The sequence below is a fragment of the Spea bombifrons genome, chromosome 3 (genome assembly GCF_027358695.1).
Source record: "Spea bombifrons isolate aSpeBom1 chromosome 3, aSpeBom1.2.pri, whole genome shotgun sequence".
Classification (NCBI taxonomy): Eukaryota; Metazoa; Chordata; class Amphibia; order Anura; family Pelobatidae; genus Spea; species Spea bombifrons.
In genome coordinates this window covers 20044654-20068438 of record NC_071089.1, presented here as the reverse complement: position 1 = coordinate 20068438, position 23785 = coordinate 20044654, and the positions used below count along the sequence as shown (strand labels likewise).

Below are 23785 nucleotides of genomic sequence, written 5' to 3'. Positions count from 1 at the left end.
TTTACAGGAGTTTTAATAAGCCTGAACAGCAAATAATTATTACAATAATGGCCTGTAAATAGGTGCATGGAAATGTATCCATTTTTAAACAAGTCCCTTTAACCTATGCACTAAAATTAGATTTTAAGCTCTCAGAGGCAGGTACCATTTGAATAAAGGCACGCATGCTACCTTGCTATAGACATATTCCTTATACTAAGCATATACTATTTATCTACAATCCATTAATCCATAGACCAGTTCTCAGATAATACCTCCTAATGCAATGAGAAGAGGGGAGGGCAGTCTACTTATTGGGGCAATGACAGTATGGGACTAACAGGAAACCAAGTGACGTGCGTAGTAAAATTGATTTTGGGATAGGCAGTCAGTGTTGTTACGTTAGGCATTACAGCAGATCAGATCCACACAACTCCACCGTACCATTACAACCAGCGCTATGGCATATACACTATCCCAATTATTAATTCCCTTTGTGAGAACTATAGGTAATTTTGTTTGTGCTCCTAATGCATTGTAGTCTTCCCCTGGTCCCAGACTATCCTTTCTCATATTCCCATCCTGATCAATTGTTTGCAAATAATTAAGCTTTTAAGAGATAATGGTACATGACTAATGGACATAACCAAATATAATTCTCAACGTATTGTTTGCCAGGGGATAGACAGATATCCTCAGACACTTGTGGTTTCTAATCAGGTATATCCACTGGTCAGTGTTTGTCTGGTATTGAATGCAGTAGTTATATGTCAGGAGAATACTTGGTCAAAAGTAAAATACCGCCAGATTCACTTGGCTTTGAGGGTGGCAGAAATTATAGGGATGCATTGACCATACTGCACTAGGACATTGCTAGGGACGTAGACAACATGTGAAGTGTATGGGAGTTATTTAATAAAAAAGGTACAAGGTCACCTCAGCCTTTGATGTACCTTTGCATATTTCATGTTATTCAAGGTGCATGTGAAACCACCAGGTTGTTGACCTAAAATAACCCACTCTACTAGGTGACAAACAGCTGATCAAATCAGCCATCTTGGAATTACAAGATAAACACAGCAGCTGCTGTAAGACTGCTCTAAGAAGCTAATACAATTGATTTAAAATTGAGAACATAATACGTAGCATCGGTACAGTGATCTCCACAGACGAATGTTGGCCCAAGGCAGCGATGTAAAGCTGCCACTGTCCACAAAATGTAATCTTACTGTGGCAATGCCCGACACCAAAATCTGCAAATGAATCCAATAGTAATTACCTGTATAAGTTTTGTCGCCTGATAGTTATCAGGTTATCCTTGTGTGCTACTTTTTATTTTACCTTCAGCCCCAGTAATTGACCTAAAAAATATGTACTTGAAAATCCTTTTATTATGAGTTTACACTTCACATGGTATCGGGCTCTCTGTTAGGTCATATAAATATTACTCGTTCTAGAAGTAACACATCAAACTCACACACACAAAAAAAAACACACAGGAACTTTTTCTTAAGAAGAATGGAGAGTATTTAAACATTTTAAACATATTACGTTTCAGTTAAAAGGTCTGTGTCATTATGGACCATTGGCTGAGACGGATTAGCTGAATGAAGTCATGGCTTTCATGTGATTATGGCAATTATAGATTTTTCATGAAACTGAAAGTTTCTGCTACAGTAAGCCAATAAATATGTTGAAAAGAAGATCGGATGACTTGAACTCACCGTAGTACAGTTTGGGAAATTTGTATTATTAAATAGAATTTTTTTTATATGTATTTTTGTGGCTAAATTATTTTGATGCCTAATTTGCCCAGTCTTGTCTGTTGGAAAGAATGCAGAACAATTGAAAACAGCATAATAGACATTAAGTCCTCATTTTCAATGGCTAGAGGCAAGCTAGCAATTATTGCTTTCTTTATGGCATTCAACACAGTTTCCTCCAATTACTTAAGATCATATGATAAGAGTTCCCCTTACTTCATACCATCAATCTCCTTATAACTGATTAAAGCTGAAATTATGTATACTAAACTCTACAAACTTTTAGATGTGTTCACTTAAGAAAAAAATAATCCCTTTTACTAAATATATACTGATTTTTTTTATCAGAATATAGGAAGCTACAAAACACATCAGTCTTTGAAAGAAAAAAAACCCGAATCTGCTCTTTTTGTAACGAAAAAGTAAATTTTATATTATTTACTAAATATGCATGATATTTAATATAAATTTTTGCCATGGAAATGATGAACTTAAACTTCAAAATTGCGTAACGTGGGACTCACGTGCAGTATATCTGTTAATGGGGGGGGGGGCAAAATTAATAGCGACTTATTTAAGCACATGTATACTTCTCGGCAGGTTCTGATTTCCTTGTTGTAAAAATAAGCAAAGCATCTGGATTTACTGAGGCTAATATATTCTTTACACCTTTTAAAGGGCTGCATTGTGTGAGCAGTCTGAAGAATTGCGGAATGCTTTTAAAAACAACAGGCCTGTATACAGAGAAACGGGGATCAGAGTGTAGTAGGCAGGCATGCAAGAAATGTTAGGGCATGTCTAATCCTTCTTAGCAAATAATGCTAATGGCATTAAAAGCTAGCCTAACCAGCATGTTCTTTTGCCGAAAATGTCTCTTTACAGGTGCCTTCAATTTAAAGCTACCCATAAGCAACTAAGCATGTTTATATCTGTAAAAAAAAAAACTGTGGAAGAAAGTTATTTTTTATTAAAAATTAAATTAAAAAATTATTATTACTTTTTTAAATAGTTTTAGAACGAAATTTCCTGCCAGATTAAATTTATTCTGGTTTAGATATATTACGTTTTAATGTGGCCTGTTGAAAGCCAGTGGTATCCATGCACTCATTCTACGGGGAATTGCAGGGTTAAAAGCTGGTGGATTTTGTACACAGTTACAGTCTTCTAGATCGTAAACCCGTTTGAGCAGGACCTTCCTTACCTGTTGTTTTTGTAAGTTATGTTATGCGCTACTTAGTTGCCACATCGACTGCTTGCCTCCTGGAAGTCCTTCATAGCCAGTCCTTTATGTTTCCTGACTGATACGCCATGCCAGGAAGTTATGTCATTTCCATGCACAGCACGGTGAGGGAGCTACAGGTCATATCCTGTAAGTACCGAGAGGTACTGAGGCCCTGGAGCAGTTGCTCCGTGTGTTCGCCAATTAATCTGCTCCTGGTTGTTTGGAGCTCTTGGATCACTGATTATGAGTTGCATAAAAAGAAAAAAACAGAAGGGAGAATAGAAGTTGTCTCTCTTTCCTGAACCTTGTCTAGTTGTCTCGTGATACGATTGTGTCAGTATTCAAAACAGAGCAAGAATTCAGTGCATACCCACCGAATACCATTCAAAAAACACCTGAGGCATAAATATTGGGGATTCCGTCACACTATATGACTATATATTGCTTAGCCCGGCGCTATGTCAAAGTTCCCCAAGTTTGGCGAGTCCTATCTAATTTCTCATGGCTATATTGCTTACCAAGGAGCTGAATCAGTGGGACTGCACTGCATTTTCACCCACTAAACCCTCAAGCAATTGAAAGCCTTCTCTGGACACCATTAACGAGGCACCTAAGTGGCAGTTGGGGTGCTCAAAGTGTCATCACTATAAGTTTAATTGGATTGCTGGCTTCATTTGTCTATGAAAAAACTGGTCAAGTGATTAACACAAGTTATTCTTAAATGATATATGTGTTTAAATCAATATAAAGGGAAAAAATGGACCTTATAAGTTAATAAAAGGGTCACTTCCATTTAGCCTTGGCTCATCAACAACATTTGACGCTTTCATGTAATCAGAAATATTCCCATTTCTACTTAGGGTTCTAAAATGTAAAACGATTGACTGATACAGTTTCAGACCTGTGATTAGCCGGTTCTTGAACGTTGTTTAAAGTGTTTCAGATTCAGACAATCAACATCACATCTCCGATGCATAGAGTATAAAGAATTCCTCGTTGTACGCAGAGATTCATAGGCAGCCTGAAGACATCAGACTTTCTGGTGACCCTGAGTCGATACAAAACTCTCCTTAAACAGTTACACGAATTATATTTTTTTTCACAGGTCATTTATCTTGATGTTTGTTTCTTTCGAAAGGAACGTTTTAAGTTCTCACAAGAAATTTTATCCTGCAATTAACATTAAAAAAAAAAGAAAGGAAAAACAACTTGAATGGCTGTATTTGGCCTCTGCCGTCTTATGATTAGCCAAGACAGTTATGCTAATGTCAGACAAAATATGCTATACAATATGCTATACAATGACCTTAAGTTGGCACAGATACAAAATCCCAGCCTTTTGTCGATAAACCACATAATATATAAGGAGCTGATCTTTTTGCACACAGAGCCAGTTTTTTTTGTACAATTCCCTCTCCCTCTATAAATTGAATTTGAAACTAGTACAAGCAAACGTTGAGCTGATTGCCTGTTGGTACGGCACTTTCTCCCACTGTGTGCCAATTGAGGATAAATTGAATATCAGCGTAAAGCCAGATCTCCGAATAGCGATTTTTTTCACTTCACTAGCTCTTATAATTAGTATTTCTGCTGTGCCTAATAATTCACTGATGTAGTATTTAACTAATACGAGTGACACACCTCAGCATTTTAGTTTTTAATTATCTCCTGCATGCTGACATTTTTATTTTGTAACAAAGAGGACAGGGCAATGAATCTTAAATATCTTTTTGTTTTGTTTTTTTTTAATCTTGCAGCACCCCTACCCTTCAGAAGAACAGAAAAAACAGTTGGCACAAGACACAGGTCTCACCATACTTCAAGTGAACAATTGGTAAGTAATTTGAGGCAATATCTACATTCAATCAGTGCTTCAGCCTCTGGCAAGCTGCAGCTAATGATTTGCGTTGGTATATGGCACGCCCAGCAAGTGCCTACTTTCCCTCGTAGTTTATTGATGCGAAAGTAATAATGCCTAAAGAATATTTCCAGCGATGTGAATTTTTATACTGCTGTGCTATATGAATTCATTCCAATACCATTTTAAATATATATACTTTGGCAAGTAAATGAAAGTTGGTATTTTTTTAAATAGCGCATTATATTTATTTTTTTGGGGTGCCTTGTGTTTTCTTTAAAGCGACCTGAAAACACATTTTAACCTATACTTTGTTTTTAAGGAAACGTATCTTTGAAGCATTACTATGTAATAGAGCATTTAGATAATTTACCTACATTGATGGTTTTTATTGGAATTGTTGTGTTGGATTAATAGATTGATACAGTGAAGGACAAACCTTCACTGTACAAATGTGTGGATGGACATTCAGCTATCCTGAATATAAGTCAAGGCCAAAGACCAAGGGAGGTTTGAAGGTTTTGGGACAGATAGAAAAATGGACAGACTAGATGGGCCAAATGGTTCATATCTGCTATGAAACTGAATCTGTAAATCCATCAGGCTCACTAAAAATGCATACGATATATATATATATATATATATATATATATATATATATATAAATATGTATCTATATATATATATATTTGGATTGTATCAGTAGAATAGTTTTGGGTCGGGTCAGGTCTCTATGTGATTATATGTTTGTTTAGGACAAAGCTGAAGCACCCTCAGACTTTGATGAGTATGGTTTGCTACATTTATTAGAACAAAATACTACAAACTGGATATTTGGATAAAATTAAGTATGGCAGCCTAAAAACATTGGTTGAATAAGTTATGTTTGGTTTTGATGTCCTCTGTAGTTACATTAACACAGCATGCTTAATCAGCAAGCGAAAAAGAGCTTTATCAGATGTTTAAACTTCATTACAGGAAATGTCATTTTTATCAATATAATCCTATGTAATCTGCAGTGTATCATCTCAGTGATAACTACATGCTTATGTTATTTCTGCCATTAGAGGATTAATAGCCACAGTGCATTATCTATGCGAGGCAGGCAAACGTACAAGCATGGCTTATAAGGGTTATCAATTCATGTGACCTGAATTGCCTTGGGAGATCAATTTTCTGCTGCCCTATTAAATGGAGGACTGGGAATACATAAAGTTCTGTGTATGCAAAAATATTTCCAAGAACGCTGTCTATTTACATAAGTGCAGCTTTTATAAATATTTTTTATTTCATATGATTTTAGTAAGAGAACATAACTGCATTATGAAATAGCCAACCTGTCACTTTCTAATTCCTTTCTGACTATAACTCAAATTATCTTTAGACTAAGTATGGTAGGGTTACATTCAATAACTTAAATATCAAAAACTTTCTATTTGTTTCTGAACAATGCAGAAAACCAAATTGAACTGGGTTTCAGATAAATAGGGTTTTGCTTGGTACTCCATTTGAGTAACAAAATTGCTTGTTAGTTTGTTAACCATTGCTACTATAGGGTGTTTATACCATGGAGATCCTAATATGATATCCAGTTGACAATGTTTTTTATATTATTTAAATAAAAATCATAACATATTTAATTTATTAAATTAATACATATTTTAGGGTTTATTAGTAATATGAATACAATGTTGTAAGAGTACCATAGAGTGCTCTAGTTTATTGCATAACTTTTAGAAAAACAATATTCTTTATCATTTTCCCCAAATCCATCCATAGAGCTACGGGGCATGTTTGAGGAACCTATATTACCTATGATACAAAAATAAATACCTAATTATCACTAGTAGCTATAAGACAAACATTTTATTTTGATTAATTTATTTTCTTTATATATATTCTTTATATATATATTGTTGTTGTTTTTAGAACTTTCATAGCATTTTAAGATTTTCATGAATATTAGGATTGAAACCTTGGATACAAAAATCGGCTCCAGGGAACGGTAAACAAGTGTTTCTTGATTTATTGTGCTTTGAGTAATTTCTGCAAGTGATAAGTTTGCAAAATTTTTGCTTTTCGGTTAAAGATTCTGCCTTACTTGTTATCACACATGTACATTTTTGTATTATTAATGATGAGCCACTGTAAATCACTGTTGCAGAGATTAAATAAACTGCTGAAGGGTAGCCTGGGTGCAGATCAGTCATAAATTATTGGCAGCAACACAGCTTGTGGGAATACATGAAATGTGTATAAAAACATAAACTCACTTCCAGTAGGATGGTATTTAACAATGACTTGGAATATTGCATTTTTGGACGGGATTATGATGCTAACTTTTTCTCGTTGTATGCTGATCGTTGAATTTAACATTTCTTAATGATATGCATTTCCCAAGCTTTTGACTTGACAAAGCCCTTAACCTGTCACATTTACATCACGTTCTAATACTTCACGAAAATTCAAGAACACTTTCCAGTAATACTGTGATAACATCCGAGATAAGATTGTGTTTTCTTTCTACGTGCTGGTTTTACAGCTTGTTCTGAAAAAAAAGAGATCTTTTTACAAAGATCAAGTAATCTTGATTTGATTTTCGTACTAGTCTATGCATACCAAAATGTTAAGTCATGATTCATGTGTTTATTAGAAAAGCAGCTTCTTCTGATGTGTTCTAAATCGGGGTTTCTCACTTTAAGTTCATAGTACCCCAAGAAGGACTAGTTTTCAGAATCTCCTGATACGAGGGCAAGTGAATCAATCCGTTTCTAAAAAAAAGTATTAATCTGTTCCAAAATAAAGTTTTAATGTTAATTTACAGAGCTTGGGAAGATAAATTCCAGCAAATTCCAGATTTGCTCCTTAAATTACATCTCCAGTTCCAGAAGCCATCTGGGCACCTTTTCCAAACCCAAGCTAACAGTTTTTAGATGACAGCAAATAATTCAATGATGTAGTAGAACTGATCATTTCATGTAAAGAGACTTTTTTATTTGGAAAAAATATTGTTTTTTTATTCTTCACATTTTATGTCTCAATGTAGGTTTAGGATAATTAAAGACAGATAACAGTGTTATTTTTTCATACTATGTCCTTTAAAAGTGACTGTTTCAAAGGGCATTGCAGAACAGCTGAAACAGCGCACGTATTAGCCAAACCCTGCTTCTAAACAGGTGTCATTGTTTAATGGAACACTCAGTTGCTCAGCTAATCAGACTGTTAGTCACTCAGCTAGAAGCTCATTAGTGATGTCATTGTTGTTTCATAGCAGACGGCGAGGTGAGACTTCTGAGAGATTATGCAGGAGGAGATAAAAATTGCAACAGAGAAATTCATTCTAAAAAATGAGCAGTTACAAAGCTTTGTTTAATTGTATAGCCTAAAAATTCAATAAGAAACAAAACCTTAAAAAAACTTTTTTATTAAAAAAAAAAATGTACAACCTTTATTTAGTATCTGTTAGTATCTGAGGAATCCTTTGTCACCCTATGGACCATTGTATGAATTGAATAACACTATTTCATTTACTATGTACAATAACATTTGGTTAAATTCATAAAAAATAAAAAACGGCAAGAAATATATCTTTAGGATAGCCTATTTGGGTATATTTTCCTTTTAAAATACAGTTATATGATACAATTATATATATATAATTTTAATTTTGTAATTAGACTTTTGACTCTTTAAGTCCTATTAGTCACAGTAATTGTTTTAATTAGATGCATCACGTGCATTTTTGCTAAGTTCCTTAATGACATTAATCACTTTATATCACTATATAAAATGCTATAAAGTTCCACCTAGGAGAAAAAAATATTAATTGTAATCATTCAAAAAATGTTTAGCTTGCATATTGCTGTAGATGGCCTTTGGAGAGTTTCCTGACAACCAATGTATTATCAGAAAAAGCTGAGCAAATAACTAACACAGAAGAGTTGTTCATCCTAAAAATCTATCCGGGTAGTCAAACAGACTGCCAAAGCAGAATGTATGGATGGAAATATCATTGATAATTCAGGGTAACTTAGTTTACTATTGTTATCTCTCGCTGTTGATAAAAAATATAATGTAGATATTGGCAGTATCTGTCTTACACAAATAAATGAATAGCCATAATAATATAAAATAATATAAAAAAAATGTTTACATCTGTTCAAATGCAATATGTCATTTCAAAACCTTGGGGGTATTGCATAAATCTGAGTTTTTTGTTAGATGCTGTATAAATTAGTTATATAACAATGGTAGTGATGTCTAATATAAAAAGTTTGCTAATCCCAATTTTTTTGCAAGAAAGACTAACTTTGTCTTAAGAACACATGATGAATTGAGTGATTTTTTTTTTAATTGTCATGCTATATGTTGATTGATTCTATGACATCATTGTATTATTGAATGTTGACTACGCCCCTGGTAACATAGGAGGTACAGGGCATTGCTCGAGAAATCCACATTTTCTTTTTTGAGTTTACTATTTTTGTCTGCGTACCGAGTTTCTCAGAATTATATTGTGGTTCACTTTAACTTGGAACCTTTATTAAAAATTATAAGTTCTAAGTAATTTAGATATCAGTTTTTGGGAGCCTTTCATTAACTGTTTTAACCCATTAACTGTGTTTCATTAGACATTTCATGTAATATCCTTTCTAGGTACCATCTTTATTATATTTTCTAGAACTTTAATCTGAGGGCCATTTTCGAAAATAAAGAAGTCCATGGTCCCAAGCTGTGAGAATTTTATTTAATGTGTTTTACATATGCCTTTCATTTTAAGGCTCTGTTAAGTACAGTCATATGAAACTGATAATTTAAGCACCATATAGTCTCAACTCAACAGAACAAGAACGAACCCTCTCCAAGAATACATCTAGTTGTGCTTTTAAGGTCTTCGGGGAATGTTAACAAAATAACAATGTGAACTAACAAAAAAAAATCTCTGTACAAGTCAGGGTTTGGTCTGTTCTTGTTAAATCTCCCTATATGTATTTAGACAAAGTGTGGCGTTGTGGTATTTCAGTGCCTGCACAGACCTGATCCCTGCCTATTTTTGAGTCAACAGTGGCCAAGAATGGTGCGGCATAATTAACCACTGTCAAATGAAACCCCGACAAGCTGAGCAGCTCTCCCTTAGAGACCTCCTCTCCCTTACATCATAGAGTTGCTCCAGGCTGTGCCTTCATAAAACAAACTGCATTTTTAGACATTAAAAAGTCAGCCTGAAAAATTGAAAATGGGGCAAATGTTGCCTCCTTGTTGGATAAAACAATTTTCTCTTCTTAAAAAATGAAGGCGAGCCAGAGGCACCAACAAAAGAAATGCATTTGAAGGCATATATTGTCCAGGGCCTCGTCTGGAATGAGTTTGTGTAAATGATGTATGGCTTTTCTGTATCTGAACTAAATGTTTAAAGATTACCTTTGCTTACAAAAAGAGATCGCAGATCTGTGAAATTAAAATCTTGTGTTATTTTACAATTCCGCTAATATTTTTTTTTTTAAAAAGGGTGCATCGGTGGATGGTATCCTTATACAACTTTCTAATGGGCCCATTAAGAACAACTAATGTTCTATGGATATTGCTATGCATAGTTCTAGATTGTAAGGTGGTTTAAGTAGGGCCCTCCCATTCCTCATACCCCATGGGGTTTCATCACAGATAATCCTTCAAGTGCAATCGATACAAACTTTGGATGGCTCTGAGCTATTGTCACATACCTGTTGTAATCCTCAGAGAATAGTATATAAAAGAAAGGGGCCTGGATTTTGGTTAGGATTTGCTTATAGAATGATCTTTGTGGGATGTGGTGAGGAGAACGTTAGGATGGACCAACAGCTGTGCCGTAAGGTTCTTGGTTGTGTGGTAGTGGACTCTTCTGGCATAGATCTCAATGTTCTTTGCTAAACTATCATGTTAATGTGAGGGGGCTCAGAACTGGCAGAGGGATTTTTTTTTGGTTGTATCTGTGGAAAGCCGTTCCTACAGCTGATAAGGCCGAAAGTAGCACCTCAATTAAACAGAACACTTACTATCTGCACCCAGAAACCTAGCCTTTAATTATGCTGAATTCCTTTTGCGGCTTATCACAGTTGAAAAATGCTGTTACTGCTATAACATGGATATTTATGCTATGAGTGTACACTCTTTTCAAAGTTCATCCAAAAACAGTCTGAACTTAGGTCTCTCGCACTGTCCGTTTTTAGAGTTTTTTTTCCACAAAAATAATTTCTCACATACAGTCATTTAAAATTCCAGCTGCTACAAACTGTCATCTAAACTGAATATATGTGATGTATTGTCCTTGTGCAATTTATATTGTCAGGTACTGCTCATTTTAGGTTTTATCACACTGTAGCATTTGAAAAGCTTTTACATAGTCCTCTTTTTTTTTTTAAGTACATAGTACAAATTTTCATTACTGCCTGAGGAGTAGAACCGAGCTTGAAGAAAAATCTACTGATTCGTATGATTGATGGACTTGCTGCGATTTGTGTAAATTCCAATATTATGTTTCTGAAGTAGGCAGTTAGTGGAGCATGCATCCAGCCTCTCCTCTTTGCTTTGTGAATAATTTTAGGTTATGTTTCTTTCACAGCATGAGGGAGAGACAAAAACTGCTTAATGTGCCAGGTATTACTTCATACATTCTAGACTAGTATTCAGCGAGCAACCCCCCGACTACAAAGACTGGACTATAAATATGAAGAAAAATGTGCTCATAGGTTCCTGTGTGTATTTAAAGGGTTAAATAACGGTGTGAACTTTTTGTGTGCAATGATTACCACAAAAAACATTAAAAAGGAGGGTAATACATGGGCCTGGAAATAAGGAAAAGAGCTGCAGTAGTCGTAATTAAGTAGCAGAAAAGGGTACATTGTAGCATGAGAAATACAAAATTAAAGCAATATGGAAAACAGGAAATAAAAAGATAAAACATTTATAATAAAATGAGCTGATTTGGATTATATTATAAGAAGGGTACAAGAAAAAAATGCTTGCATGTTGTAAACATAGAAAATATATATATATATATATATATATATATATATATATATATATATAAATTCAATAAGGCCTGGGAGGAGGCATAGGGGATCAGGAAAGACAAAGTGGAAAAGGATAGGACTTGTTGGAGGAGACTTGTTGGAGGTTTTTGACAAGTAGATGCAGCGTTGAAAGGTTGAAGAAGGGCTGTGTTTGTATATTTAGTTTTGCTCACCAACCATACTCTTTCTTTATGGCTTGTAAGCAAATCCTAGTTGGAAAAGACCTTAAGACCTCTTGTTATCCCTTTTGATAGGATTAGTTGGCATATTGAGAGAATTAAAATTGTGAGGGCACATACAACATTTTTTTTTTACAATAACCGCTGCTATTTTGAAACAGACGGTTTATGTAACATGGTTAAGAGGGGGAAAAATAGTTTCCCATACAAATGTATAAATAAAAGTATTTTGCTTTTCAGACAGACTTACCGACACACGTATCAATATATTTTGGGGTGGTTACACGCTTTTCGCATGAATTTGAGACACCCGTATTATTTGTACTATAATCAGCTTTGCATAAAGTCGGGACTCTGTGTGTATAATGTATGATCATTATAGAGATAATTAGTTGTTGCAGTGCAATAAAAGCTAAAGCATTTTTATGTAATGACATTTAATTAACGGAAAGCTGTGGTAGCAGTTTTAAAGAAAATTTAAGGCAAATGATACTTGTTTCAAAGTGAGCTTAGCATTAACTAATTAAGATATAAGAATAATTCACACAGCATTACTATACGGGAAAATATTGTAAAAACTAATGTAAAATGACAGTGTCCTAACTTAAAGAATAAAATGACGCTACATAAACACAATAATATAAGAAAAAAAAAGTCAGATGTTATCCGCTCTTCACTGCTGTCCCATTAGTTCGCCATACCCCAGAATTAAATTTAAACAAGACCCTTGCCTAGAAAGCCCTTAATAACACTGCAAACCCCCCCCCACACACACACACAATGCCACTTTTATATCCAAGTACTATTCTAACCGGCCTCATCATCATAATCACCTTTTCCAATTAATGTCTTAAGGGGTTTACCCAAGCTGTACCTATTCTCTAGAATGTTCATAAACCATCCCGTCCGACTCTCCCTTCCTATTCTAACTTTAAATGCTCAATAAAATACCATCTATTCAGAAAAGCACACCATACATCATCTTAATACCTACATTTGGAAAAGCAGTCAGACAGACGGAAACACTAGATAGATTGATAAACAGAAAGATGGATAGATAGACAGCTAGGCAGGTGCACCTGGCCTGTACGGTGTTATCTTTCACCCGAGTCTGCAGTTAAATATTTATATATATATATATATATATATATATATATATATATATAATATCTTCTTATTATCTTATTGCTATTGAGTTGCATATAACCTTGAACTCAGAGGGTTAACCCCAGAATGGGAAGTCTACAACTGCTGTGCTGTAATATGGTGTTTATTAACATCCTCTGCACATGTGATACCAGCTAGCAACTGGGATTGTTGCAGTATTTATTTTATTTGGTGCAAAGAATTAAAGACTTAGAAGATGTTTCTGGGATTTTTCCAGTGCCCTTCCTAACATTTGTTAATAATCATGTGGGTTTTGCGTGGATCTTAACCGAATCCCCAGACTAATAAAGGATCAAAAACGTGTTGTTTTTTTTTTTTTTTTGCTCAACGTTAAAAAAATATATTCCTGTATTTAACGCTATGTACGAAGAAAGTGGCTTACTTGAGAAGGTAATTCCTGAAGAAAGTTTTGGCTAGTTAAACAGTAGAAGTTGGGATTTTTTTTTTCAAATGTAAGTCATAAAAAAAAAAACTTGCAAAGCTAATTTTAAATGTTTTAGAATCCCCTCTTTATATTATTTTAAAAAAATGTATGTTGTTTAATTTTTACCCTTTAAGCGCGTTTTTTTTTATAGTAATAGATGTTTGGGTGTAAAAGTGAAACATTTGGTTACCAGAGTGAGGGGGATGATAGAAAAGGTCAAAGGCCATTTAGGGAATAAACAGCTGGACCAATTTATTTAAACAGATAGGAGGCAGGGATGCTGACCTCAGTTTGACTTCTTCTGGGAGGAGCAAGAATGCCATTTTATTACCTTGCCTAGAAGGGAAATGTTCTTAATTTTCCCTTAAGGCTTTCAAGAAATTGTTCCTACGTAGTTTATCTACTTACATATATACGTGCTGAGCTAACGAAGAAGGAAGTATTTTCAGAAGTTTGTTTATTGTGAAGTACAGCTGCCATACATTCTTCTAAAATGGGTTTCTGATGTTCCTACATTAAGGACGGACTGTTTAATTAAACGTTCCACATGCAACCTCTGCTTTGTTACCATATCGGAGAAAGAGAATCTCATTTTTGAAGTCTTCTAAATACAGAGATGATTGAGAACACGGATATTTTAATTTGAAACGACTAATGAATGAGAGTTAAACAGACGTGGGCATTTGCAACAAATGCAAGGTTCTGGGGAACAATAGCAAATGAACCCCCAGTGTAAGGAGGCCACGGGAAAGTGTTTATACAGAGGCATCCAGCTAAGAAAGGCATTCAGAAATCTTTGTGTCACAAGGGGAGGGATATATGCACTCTAAGTGAAGGTCAAAGAGGCCTTCTTGGACAATAGCTATTTATTTATTGCTTTGTTTTATTATTTTTACAGTGTATAGTATTTTTTAGACCAAAAAGTTCCCCTAAACATAGTCTAATTTGCAAATGGCAAAGGGAAAAAATTCACATTTTTTTAACTGTTTTACTTAGTTTTTTTTGTATGATGCAAAAGGGCATTAATTTACAATGAAAAACACTAAAAAAAATTCTAAACTTCCTCCTACCTATAATCTTATTTGTGTTAAATTTAGTGGTGCCTTTCGTTTTGGATAAAATAGAGAACTTGACTTTATTAAGAATATATATTCTGTTTGAGTAAATGTTAATAATTTAATTGTTAATTGTGGATTATATATTTACGTGGAGTTACCTTTCGCAATGTTGGGATATTTTTTTTTTTATTTCTCTACAAAACAAGATTGTAAGCACAAATACTCTACGACTTTGACCTTGGCTTGACCCCAGTTTCTGAATACACCAAAAGAAAAAAAAAAAAGAACAAAAAAAAGTCTTTAAGTTTTACTGTGAACTCCCCAGCAGTTTGAGCTGTTGGTGATAAAACTCCAGACATTCCCTCATTTGATGGTGTACTGCCATTACAGTTCATTATCTTAATAGTGGGCATTAAAATAGAATTAGGATCCAAAGAGAGGAGAAATTTTTATGAAAGTTGCGAAATGGACTCCAAACAAAATGATAACGGAAGCCTTACTTCGGTTACTAAACATTTCTGTGTAAGGTTTCCCGCGATATATTCTATAATTCTTGTTTCCTTTTAGAACATGAAATTATAGCGGTATACGTGTATTGTTTTCAGGCAAACCTGGCGAATTCCCTCATGTGAAGATTAAATGGAAATGTCCAACTGTGGTAAAAGCAGCTAAACATAAATCAACTCGGAAACCTCTAGCTTGTATTCCAGAAGGTCACAAGGGGTTACATTGACTTTAGAACGTTTATAACTATGTAAAGACCATCTGACTGAACTGCATCTTGCTCTTCTCAAATCGACAGTCAAATGTGGAATAGTTCCTGAGCAATTACGGGATTGACCATACACATTTCTGTTTTCTTTTTTTAGGTTTATAAACGCCAGAAGAAGAATAGTCCAGCCGATGATAGACCAATCTAATCGAGCAGGCAAGTCCCCAATAGTAACTGTATTCAAGTCTCGCAGGCGAAAACCATCCTCAAGCCATTCACCGGGAGGTCCATTACCTGGTAAATAATATGATTGCCGGGAGTAAAGCACACCTAAAAGAAACCCTATACACTGCAAATTAGTTGATTCATTTTAATTTATTTTTAAAAATAAATATTAGGAATTTGATCTATGAAACATTGATCAATATGTTCTATATTTTTACACATTTTTTTAAAAAATATATATTGTATTAGCTTTCTTTCTCAGCTATACCTTCTGCTACTCCCTGGTGCATGGCTTGGTGTGGAATTGCTGTAAAGTTTATAACCTGTCAAAAGGGTAAGGGGTCAGTGTCCCTTATGAGGCTTGGTAAGGTTCAAAGGCACTCATCAAGGTAGATCTTTTTTTGTGCTTTAATAACCTAAGGCAACTTACATTTGAAAAATGCTTGTTATGTGTCCAGCTGAAACTTAAAAATATAATATATCTTCAGAACTATTTCCTATTGATGTTTTTTGTGGTTCTTAATCCATAGTCTTTAATGTAACAGAATGACGTATGTTGCATATTCTTGACTTGACTCAGGAAATATCAACATGTATCACCGTACCATTTCATAGTATAATAGCATGCTGGTCACAAATGGTGTTGGGTTACTTTGTACTGCTGTTCAGACTAATATTCTGTCGACAATTGTCTCTTAAACCAAGGTGTTCTCTACTTAATCTTCTTGTTTTTAAGTGTATTTAATTTAAAGTATACAGTTATATCACATCTTTAACATTTAGTGATCTTCACAGTTACAATTTAAACGTTAATATTTCGCATTTTAGTAAGTCAAGGCACTCCGTACAATCCCGACGGGCAGCCAATGGGTGGTTTTGTAATGGACGGCCAGCAACACATGGGAATCAGAGCACCAGGTGAGTTAACTCTATGAGTGTGAACTCCATTGTGGGGGAATCATGTGTGCCATGTAACCAGAATAGGTAGTTTTATGTGAGCTACATAACATCTTGCTTTGCCTATACCTCTTGATCTGTGCATCTTAAAGATTTCAGTGGGTAAAATCTGGGTACTTCCTCTATGACATTTCCTGTTCTTCAGATGCTATATTGACACTGGTTCTTTGGGTGCTTTCTGTTTACTTTTCTGATCTTCTGGCATCTTCTTGGATTTTTATCTCCCTTTTAGGACCTATGAGTGGAATGGGCATGAATATGGGCATGGAGGGGCAGTGGCACTACATGTAACCTTCACGTAGTTTACCAATGGCAAAGCAAGGGGGAAGTAAGTACAATCAGGGGTGCTGTTTTATTTTGTTCCAGGAATTTTTTTCTTCATATTTTGTTTTTTTTTGTCCCTCTGGATCTTCATATTTCATATTGTCTGTGTGCCCATAGCTCCATGCTTGTTCATTCCTTTTCCATAAAAATCCTGGTTTCCTGTTTCCCTGAATTGACTCGGCGCTTGTTTCAAGCACAAAGCTTTGTACGCTTCGTACATTTACTCTTGTGTTAGTTATTATACAGTACTGACCACATGACAAAACAAGGAATAGGCAGGCGGTGGAGCCTTGTGATGGGGAGTGGGGTGTTGCCGTGGCAACAGACTGATTTGCAAAATGTAAGCAGTCTGCAGCAGTGCAAGTCGAAGGAAAGAGCATGTCCCCAAAGTGTCATAAATCTGTTTAAACACAGTTGATGCATGGGATACATTTCTTCCCTAACCTTTAAGACATCAAGAATGCAAACAGGGACTCCTTTAAAGCAAATAAACACTGGCAAATTGGAGTAGCCATTTGCGTTATAATTTTATCCATGGAAAAAAGGGGGGAAAAAAACTTTAACAATTTCAGTTTACTTCCCTTTGTTCTGCCCATTATAACAGGATTACGTGTGGCAAAGGGAAAGAAAAAGAATATAAAATAGAGGTGTGCACAGCAGGTTGTGAAGCTTAGCCCAGGCTAATTGACTATATCCAAATTAAGTATGCCATCACTTGCAGTGTGACAAATGGATTTGACTTATTCAGTATACAAAAATAGAGATCATTAAAGCAATCTCTTAGCGGCAGGCCCAGTGAAGTCTGGATAAACTGTCCCCACAATCTTGCATTGTGCTATTTAGTATAGAAAATATTTTTCTATTCTCTCCAAAGGAATGTAAAAATCCAGCAAGCGCAATCTCATTTCCCCAATTCAGTTGTGTTATTGTTCTTCATAGAAAGCCCTGGAGTTTTTTTTTCTCATGTGCATGTGTGTGTGTTTTTTGTAATCTATTTCTGTATGTAAAGCCTGCGTTGAATGTGTTTTCCAGGACTAAGGATCAACACATCTAACCATTCTAGAGAATGCTTATTTCAAAATATCGTGGACATTTTCTGGCTTAGTCTAAATATTGTTTCTTAATTTCTTGGTGAATTCATTTTAAAGACATGCGTGCCATGATTCCTAAGCAATTAAATTAAAAGTTATCATGGAAAAAAAAAACATCACCACTTTAGATTAAAGACCAGCATATAAAGGCACATTTTCTAACCAATTTTCATTAGTTTCAAAATGTTCCTTTAGGCTAGATTAAGCAACCATTCACTCCTTGAGCCCTGAATTCAAGGTGTTCATGCTGCCCCATTACTTACAACTAAAGCCAATTGAACCTACTTAGCAGTAACGTTCTGGTTTTCACCCTTGATGATTATGGAGCTTATTGCTCTCAGAAACAATACACCTGTCAGTTTTCATCAACCATAGCAATCCATGCAGAAGACAGAGGCCCTCAAAAAGCAGGAGGAGGTTATTGTTTTACTTTCCGTTTTCTCATTGTTCTTAAATTTAGTGAAAGCTTGACTGAGTTTGCAGTTTGATTTATTTTAAATCAACGTGATCAGAAGGAAGGAATTAATTGCCAACAGTTATTGATTTCTTACATGTGTACAAATACTGATTTTTTCATACATCATCCACCTGTTCCCGAGTTTTGCTACTATGGTTCACCAAACAAGTTTTGGTGTTTTAAGGCGCTCCCACACATAACATGATTTGTGAAAGAAGACACGTCATAACATGTTGCTTAGTATTTTGTTGCCATCACATGTTTTACAATTTTAGTTCTTCTGGATATTGGAATTTTAAACACTTACATCATCGTCTCTCCCACGTACTTTCCCATCCATCCATCCTGTACCTTCCACGGGCCATTTTCTCTTGTCATATTTTTTGTAACTTACATTTCAAATTGCTCATTGTGCTTATCTCTTACAGCTGGTACAGTACATTAATTCCTATACTATCACTCTTCTTCTTTCTCCTGTTTATACCTCTGTCTGATGTTCTCAATCTTAACAGTCTACTCTCCTTGACTCATTGCATGTCATGGTAAGGGTCCTGAGTGAAGACATTGCATTTAGGTATTTGTGTGTAAGAAAACTATCTCTCTTGCTTCTATAAATGGAGCCAACGCACAACTAAATTTACACGAATGAATTTCACGTTATCCACTTAAATCACTAGATACATATGTGTGTTTAATTATTATTTCTTTTCCTTACAGTACTGCACGGTATGCCAGGGAATTACATATCTCCGAGTGGTCCAATGGGTATGAGTATGGGTCAGCCAAGTTATTCTCCATCCCAGATGCCCCTACATCATGCTCCACTGCGCCATGGGCCTTCTGTGCATACCTACATTCCTGGACACCATCACCACCCAGCAATGATGATGCATGGGGGACCAGCTCACCCTGGAATGCCAATGTCAGCATCCAGCCCTTCGGTGCTCAATACAGGAGATCCAACAATGAGTGGACATGCGATGGACATTCATGCTCAATAACTTAAAGGAATATTTGTTGTCTACAATGACACAGTTTTTCAAATGCTGTCTTCTGCTCAGACTGTGACATTCTTTGCATCTATGTAGGACCAAAACAGACCCCAGGTTCTTCATAGGGACCCTACCCCAACCCCCTGAAAAAGAAAAGCAGAAAACAGCCACTGAAATCAAGTTTTGGGAGACAATAAATATGTTATATAAGACATTAAGAGAACAAAGAGTGAAATATTGTAAATGATATTATACTGTTAACCATATTATGTTGTTTCTTATAGATTTTTTTAAAAAAATGTGAAAATTTTTCCACACTATGTGTGTTGTTTCCATAGCTCTTCACTTCCTCCAGAAGCCTCCTTACTTAAAAAAGAAAATAAGAAAAAAAGCCTTACGGTTACTCTGCAAACCACAAAAAAAAAAAATAAATCATTTTTTGCAGGTTATTTTAGAACATTACACTAAGTGTGTCAGGCAGAAGATTTTTTTCTTCGATCCATGGATTTCAGCCATGCACATTTCTATCCGTCATTCTTTTTCTTTCTCTTATTTCTCTCTGTCTCCCTGTCTCGCTCTCTGTTTCTCTCCCTCTCTAGCCCGGGGCTTGAATTTGCATGTCTAATTCATTTACTCACCATATTTGAATTGGCCCGAACAGATGTAAATCGGAAAGGATGGGAAAATCTTCAGTCATCAACAATGATTAATCAGCTGTTGCAAGCAGTGTCTTAAGGAAACTGGTAGGAGGAGGCATGGAAACCAAATGGCCTTGTGTTTGGAGCCTAATTGTCACATCAAAGCATCAGTCCCCACGCAGCAAAAAAATAAAATAAGAAAAACAATATATACATCACTTCCTATTTTACGCAGCTCAAAACAAGAACGGAAGAAGATTTATTTTTAATATGATGACTTTATTTCTCAGCAAGGCATCAGTTGTGCGTGCATTTTTTTTTCCATAGTCCCATCATGGAACATTTATGTATACATTGTAAATAAATTTTGTGCAAAAGGACTGGAAGATAACTGTATTGTTGCAATTATTTTGTATGAGTAGCAGTTTGGTATGAGTTGGCATGCATACAGATTTACTAAGTGGGATAAGCTAATTATACTTTTTTTTTTTGTTGTGCTAAAACAAATGCTTGTTGATAACTTTTTTTTTTTTCAAGAAACAAGGCAGCCGGTAGTTATTAATTATAATCCTTGCACATCGAGTCTTAGAATTTCTGATTGAAACAATTTGGATTGTATATGAACTCGAAGTACCGATGTACTACTTTGAGTGCAGTAAATGAAATCTGATCCTAAAATAAAAACAAATTATTATTTTTTCATGCTGACTCCACTGATTTAAAATAATGCCCCTCAACGAATCTTAAAACGCCCTCAAAATAAAAACTGGGAGATTTACAGTTTGCATCCCATTTAAATAAAATTGCTTGGCTTCGCGATATATCAAATAAGGGGTGCAAATGTAATATATTTTAAAACTCAGTCAATCTATTGGTTTTGAATTAGATAATTTGATGTACTCAACATTAGCAAAAGTACATTAGAAATATTAATAGACACAGTGGATACTTTACATCGTTATTTTTCATTTACAAGTCGTTTGTTACAAAATGTATGTTTAGCCACATCGTAATATCACAACAGAGCTGAATTGTGTATCCTCAGACCGAATACCTTTTTTATTTTGAAAGAAAAAAACTAGAATACGTTCACTTTTTGGTCTTTTTACTCCTTGTATATTTAACTATATAATTAAAAAAATATGAATATTTAAAATACTACAATTCCCCTAAAGTTAATTTGAATTACTTCAAAGAATAGTTCAAGCCGTCCATTAAAACACTATGAGTATCACCAGGCTTTTTCCATTATAAACCTTATCTGCATATCAAATATTGGGTTTTAATAACCTTACAAAACTTTTAATATTTTCTATCATTTTATAAAGTGATACCTTGAATAACATGTGTACAGAAATCATGGCATATACCTGCCTGCTTTTTATAAGCTATGAAATATATATGGTCATTTCCCACACCAACTCTGGGAAGCAAGGTTATCACGGGAAAGAACACTATGTGCATCTATTACATTAAAAAGTAGCCAGTTGATTTGAGTTTGAAGAATAGTATATATACATATTGATTATAATATATAATTACACCTAAGGGTTGTAATAATGAAGATTAGTTTTGCGAGGGTGATGAAGACATTAGTTATTCTATCAAAATTTAAGGATGTATAGTCATCATATTTCATATATTTCATCAGAAAACTGTATATCCTTGAATGTTGAGTTTATGTATTAATATCTAGTACTTATTTTGCCCATATGTGATAAAAAATAACTTGAACTAAGAACAGGCATTTGGCTTTGATGAAAGCACAGTGGAAGCATGCTTGGTACACATATTAGGATGCCCAGGGTTGGAACTACACATACATTATCTGATATGGTAGCTTCAAGTTCTAAAGAGGGAAAGTGTTCCAGTTATAAAGAAAAGTAAGTAACATTGTAAGATATTAATTAGCGTTAAAGTGATAGAATGGAGTCCATCAAGTTCATACATCCCTTTTGCTGCTGCTGATCAACTCATGGCACCACTGGTTTTATTGGTAGGAAAATATTTCTTGACTTAAAAATGGCAAGCATTATTCATTCTAAATTCTTGTAATTCTGTATTTTCCCTTGCTAAATGGTGATCCAGCCTTTCCTTTCATGTGGATAGGATTACATGATTTGTTTACAGGGAGCTATGGGCTGGTGGGATGCGCCCCTGATGGACACATTATTATTGGACAATTGAGGGCTACCCTCTTTACAGAGGCGTGGGTTGTCAGGCATGTCTAGTAATCTTCTCCTTTCTAGAAATATATGCTTTATGGCCAGCTTGGACAAACATTAGCATACTTTGGTGTGTCTGTGCATTTATCACATTGCAATTTTGTCAATTCTGTACTTCATTTAATTTTGATAATTGTTAGTAGAATATTTGGAAAATATTTGATTTGTCAGATTGCTGCTCATTAACTACATCAAACCTTGGACATGTAGAAAATATTTCTGAATCATTTGAATGCATATGATAGCCAGGTGTCTTCATTAAATTACTCTTTTTACTTCTTTGCAAATACATGAAGGGATTCTACAGACTCCCTCAGCCTGCATTTGCTTCTTTCTTTGACCCACAAACTCCAAAGCTTGCAGCTGAAAACAAGGATGGGAGAGCCAAACAAATCTCCTGCAACATTCAAAACTAAAAGAGGGTCCCTGCTAAAATGATCGTACAATCTAGAATTCGGTGGAGGGTATATTAGATAAGAGGTGAATGTTTGAGGTGGACCAGCCACAGAAGTGGATCTCGGTGTATCGATCCAATATTATTACTGGACATATGTACAGACGTACTGAGGAATAATAGGGTATGGTGGGAGACACCGAACAGCAAGAGTGAGGCTAGGAAAGTAAGGCAAAGGTAGGTCGGATTTAACGTTAGATTTGAAATGCTTAAGATGAGGGTCTTAAGTTTTGCCATGCCATTTGAATTTATGTATTGTAAAAATGTGCTGTGTAAATTATAAAAAATGGACATATACAAAATTGACAAAATTACAATGTGATAAATGCACAGAGACAAAAATATGCTAATGTATGTATTGTAAAAAGCGCTGTGTAATAATAACAAGTGTGGCGGTGCAGAGTGAGAACAGAAGGGGTGCAAGAGCTGAGCCTTGGGGTATGCTAACTGAGAAGGGAAGCGAAGGGGATGAGTTACTGGAAGAAGTAGGATGAGGACAAGGAAAGAACACTGTCACAGAAACCAGGATTGGGAAAGCTTTGAAGAAGAAGAGGGTGGTCCACAGTGGCAGAAAGGTTTTAGGGTAGAGATTAGAGTGAGCAAGAGAGAAGGAGTAAAATGAGAGGGGATAGCATCAAAGAGATGTTGGGTCAAGAGGAAAAGAAAAGCACAGTATTGATGGTACCAAATTGATGTTTAGGGTTATGTGATGGGAGAGAAAAAAAACTAAGTGAAGTAGATTTGCTCAGCAATAAATAGGGATGCATAGTAGAAAAAAAGTGCATGAACGACCAATACAGATCAAGACACAGATCCGAGTTTCAAGTCCAAGAAAATGTATCCATTTCAGCTAAAGGTATCGATTTCAATTTTCGCTTGGGTTAATACCGCTATGTTAATTTTTCTTACAGAAAACCCTCTTCACATAGTCCCAGGGAGATTAAGCGTTTTTAGATTTTTCTTGAATATTGGTGAAAGGTGGAGGTTTGCTGAAAATGTGTTTCAAAGGTG

The 23785-nt window shown here is 35.1% G+C and overlaps 1 protein-coding gene across 4 annotated transcripts in view; it reads left to right on the top strand.

The window, feature by feature from the left end:
- Positions 1-20797, top strand: part of MEIS1 (Meis homeobox 1) — an 85489-nt gene extending 64692 nt beyond the window's left edge. The window contains exons 9-13 of one of the 4 annotated variants that reach the window (XM_053460605.1): positions 4722-4798; positions 15569-15708; positions 16465-16554; positions 16826-16921; positions 19183-19322. In XM_053460605.1, coding sequence (XP_053316580.1) covers positions 4722-4798; positions 15569-15708; positions 16465-16554; positions 16826-16884 — 366 coding nt within the window. In that variant the 3' untranslated portion in view covers positions 16885-16921; positions 19183-19322. Of the gene's footprint in view, positions 1-4721; positions 4799-15568; positions 15709-16464; positions 16555-16825; positions 16922-19182 lie in introns of all 4 variants that reach the window. The other 3 variants (XM_053460606.1, XM_053460603.1, XM_053460604.1) reach the window with 3 other exon arrangements.
- The last annotated feature ends 2988 nt before the right edge of the window (positions 20798-23785 follow it).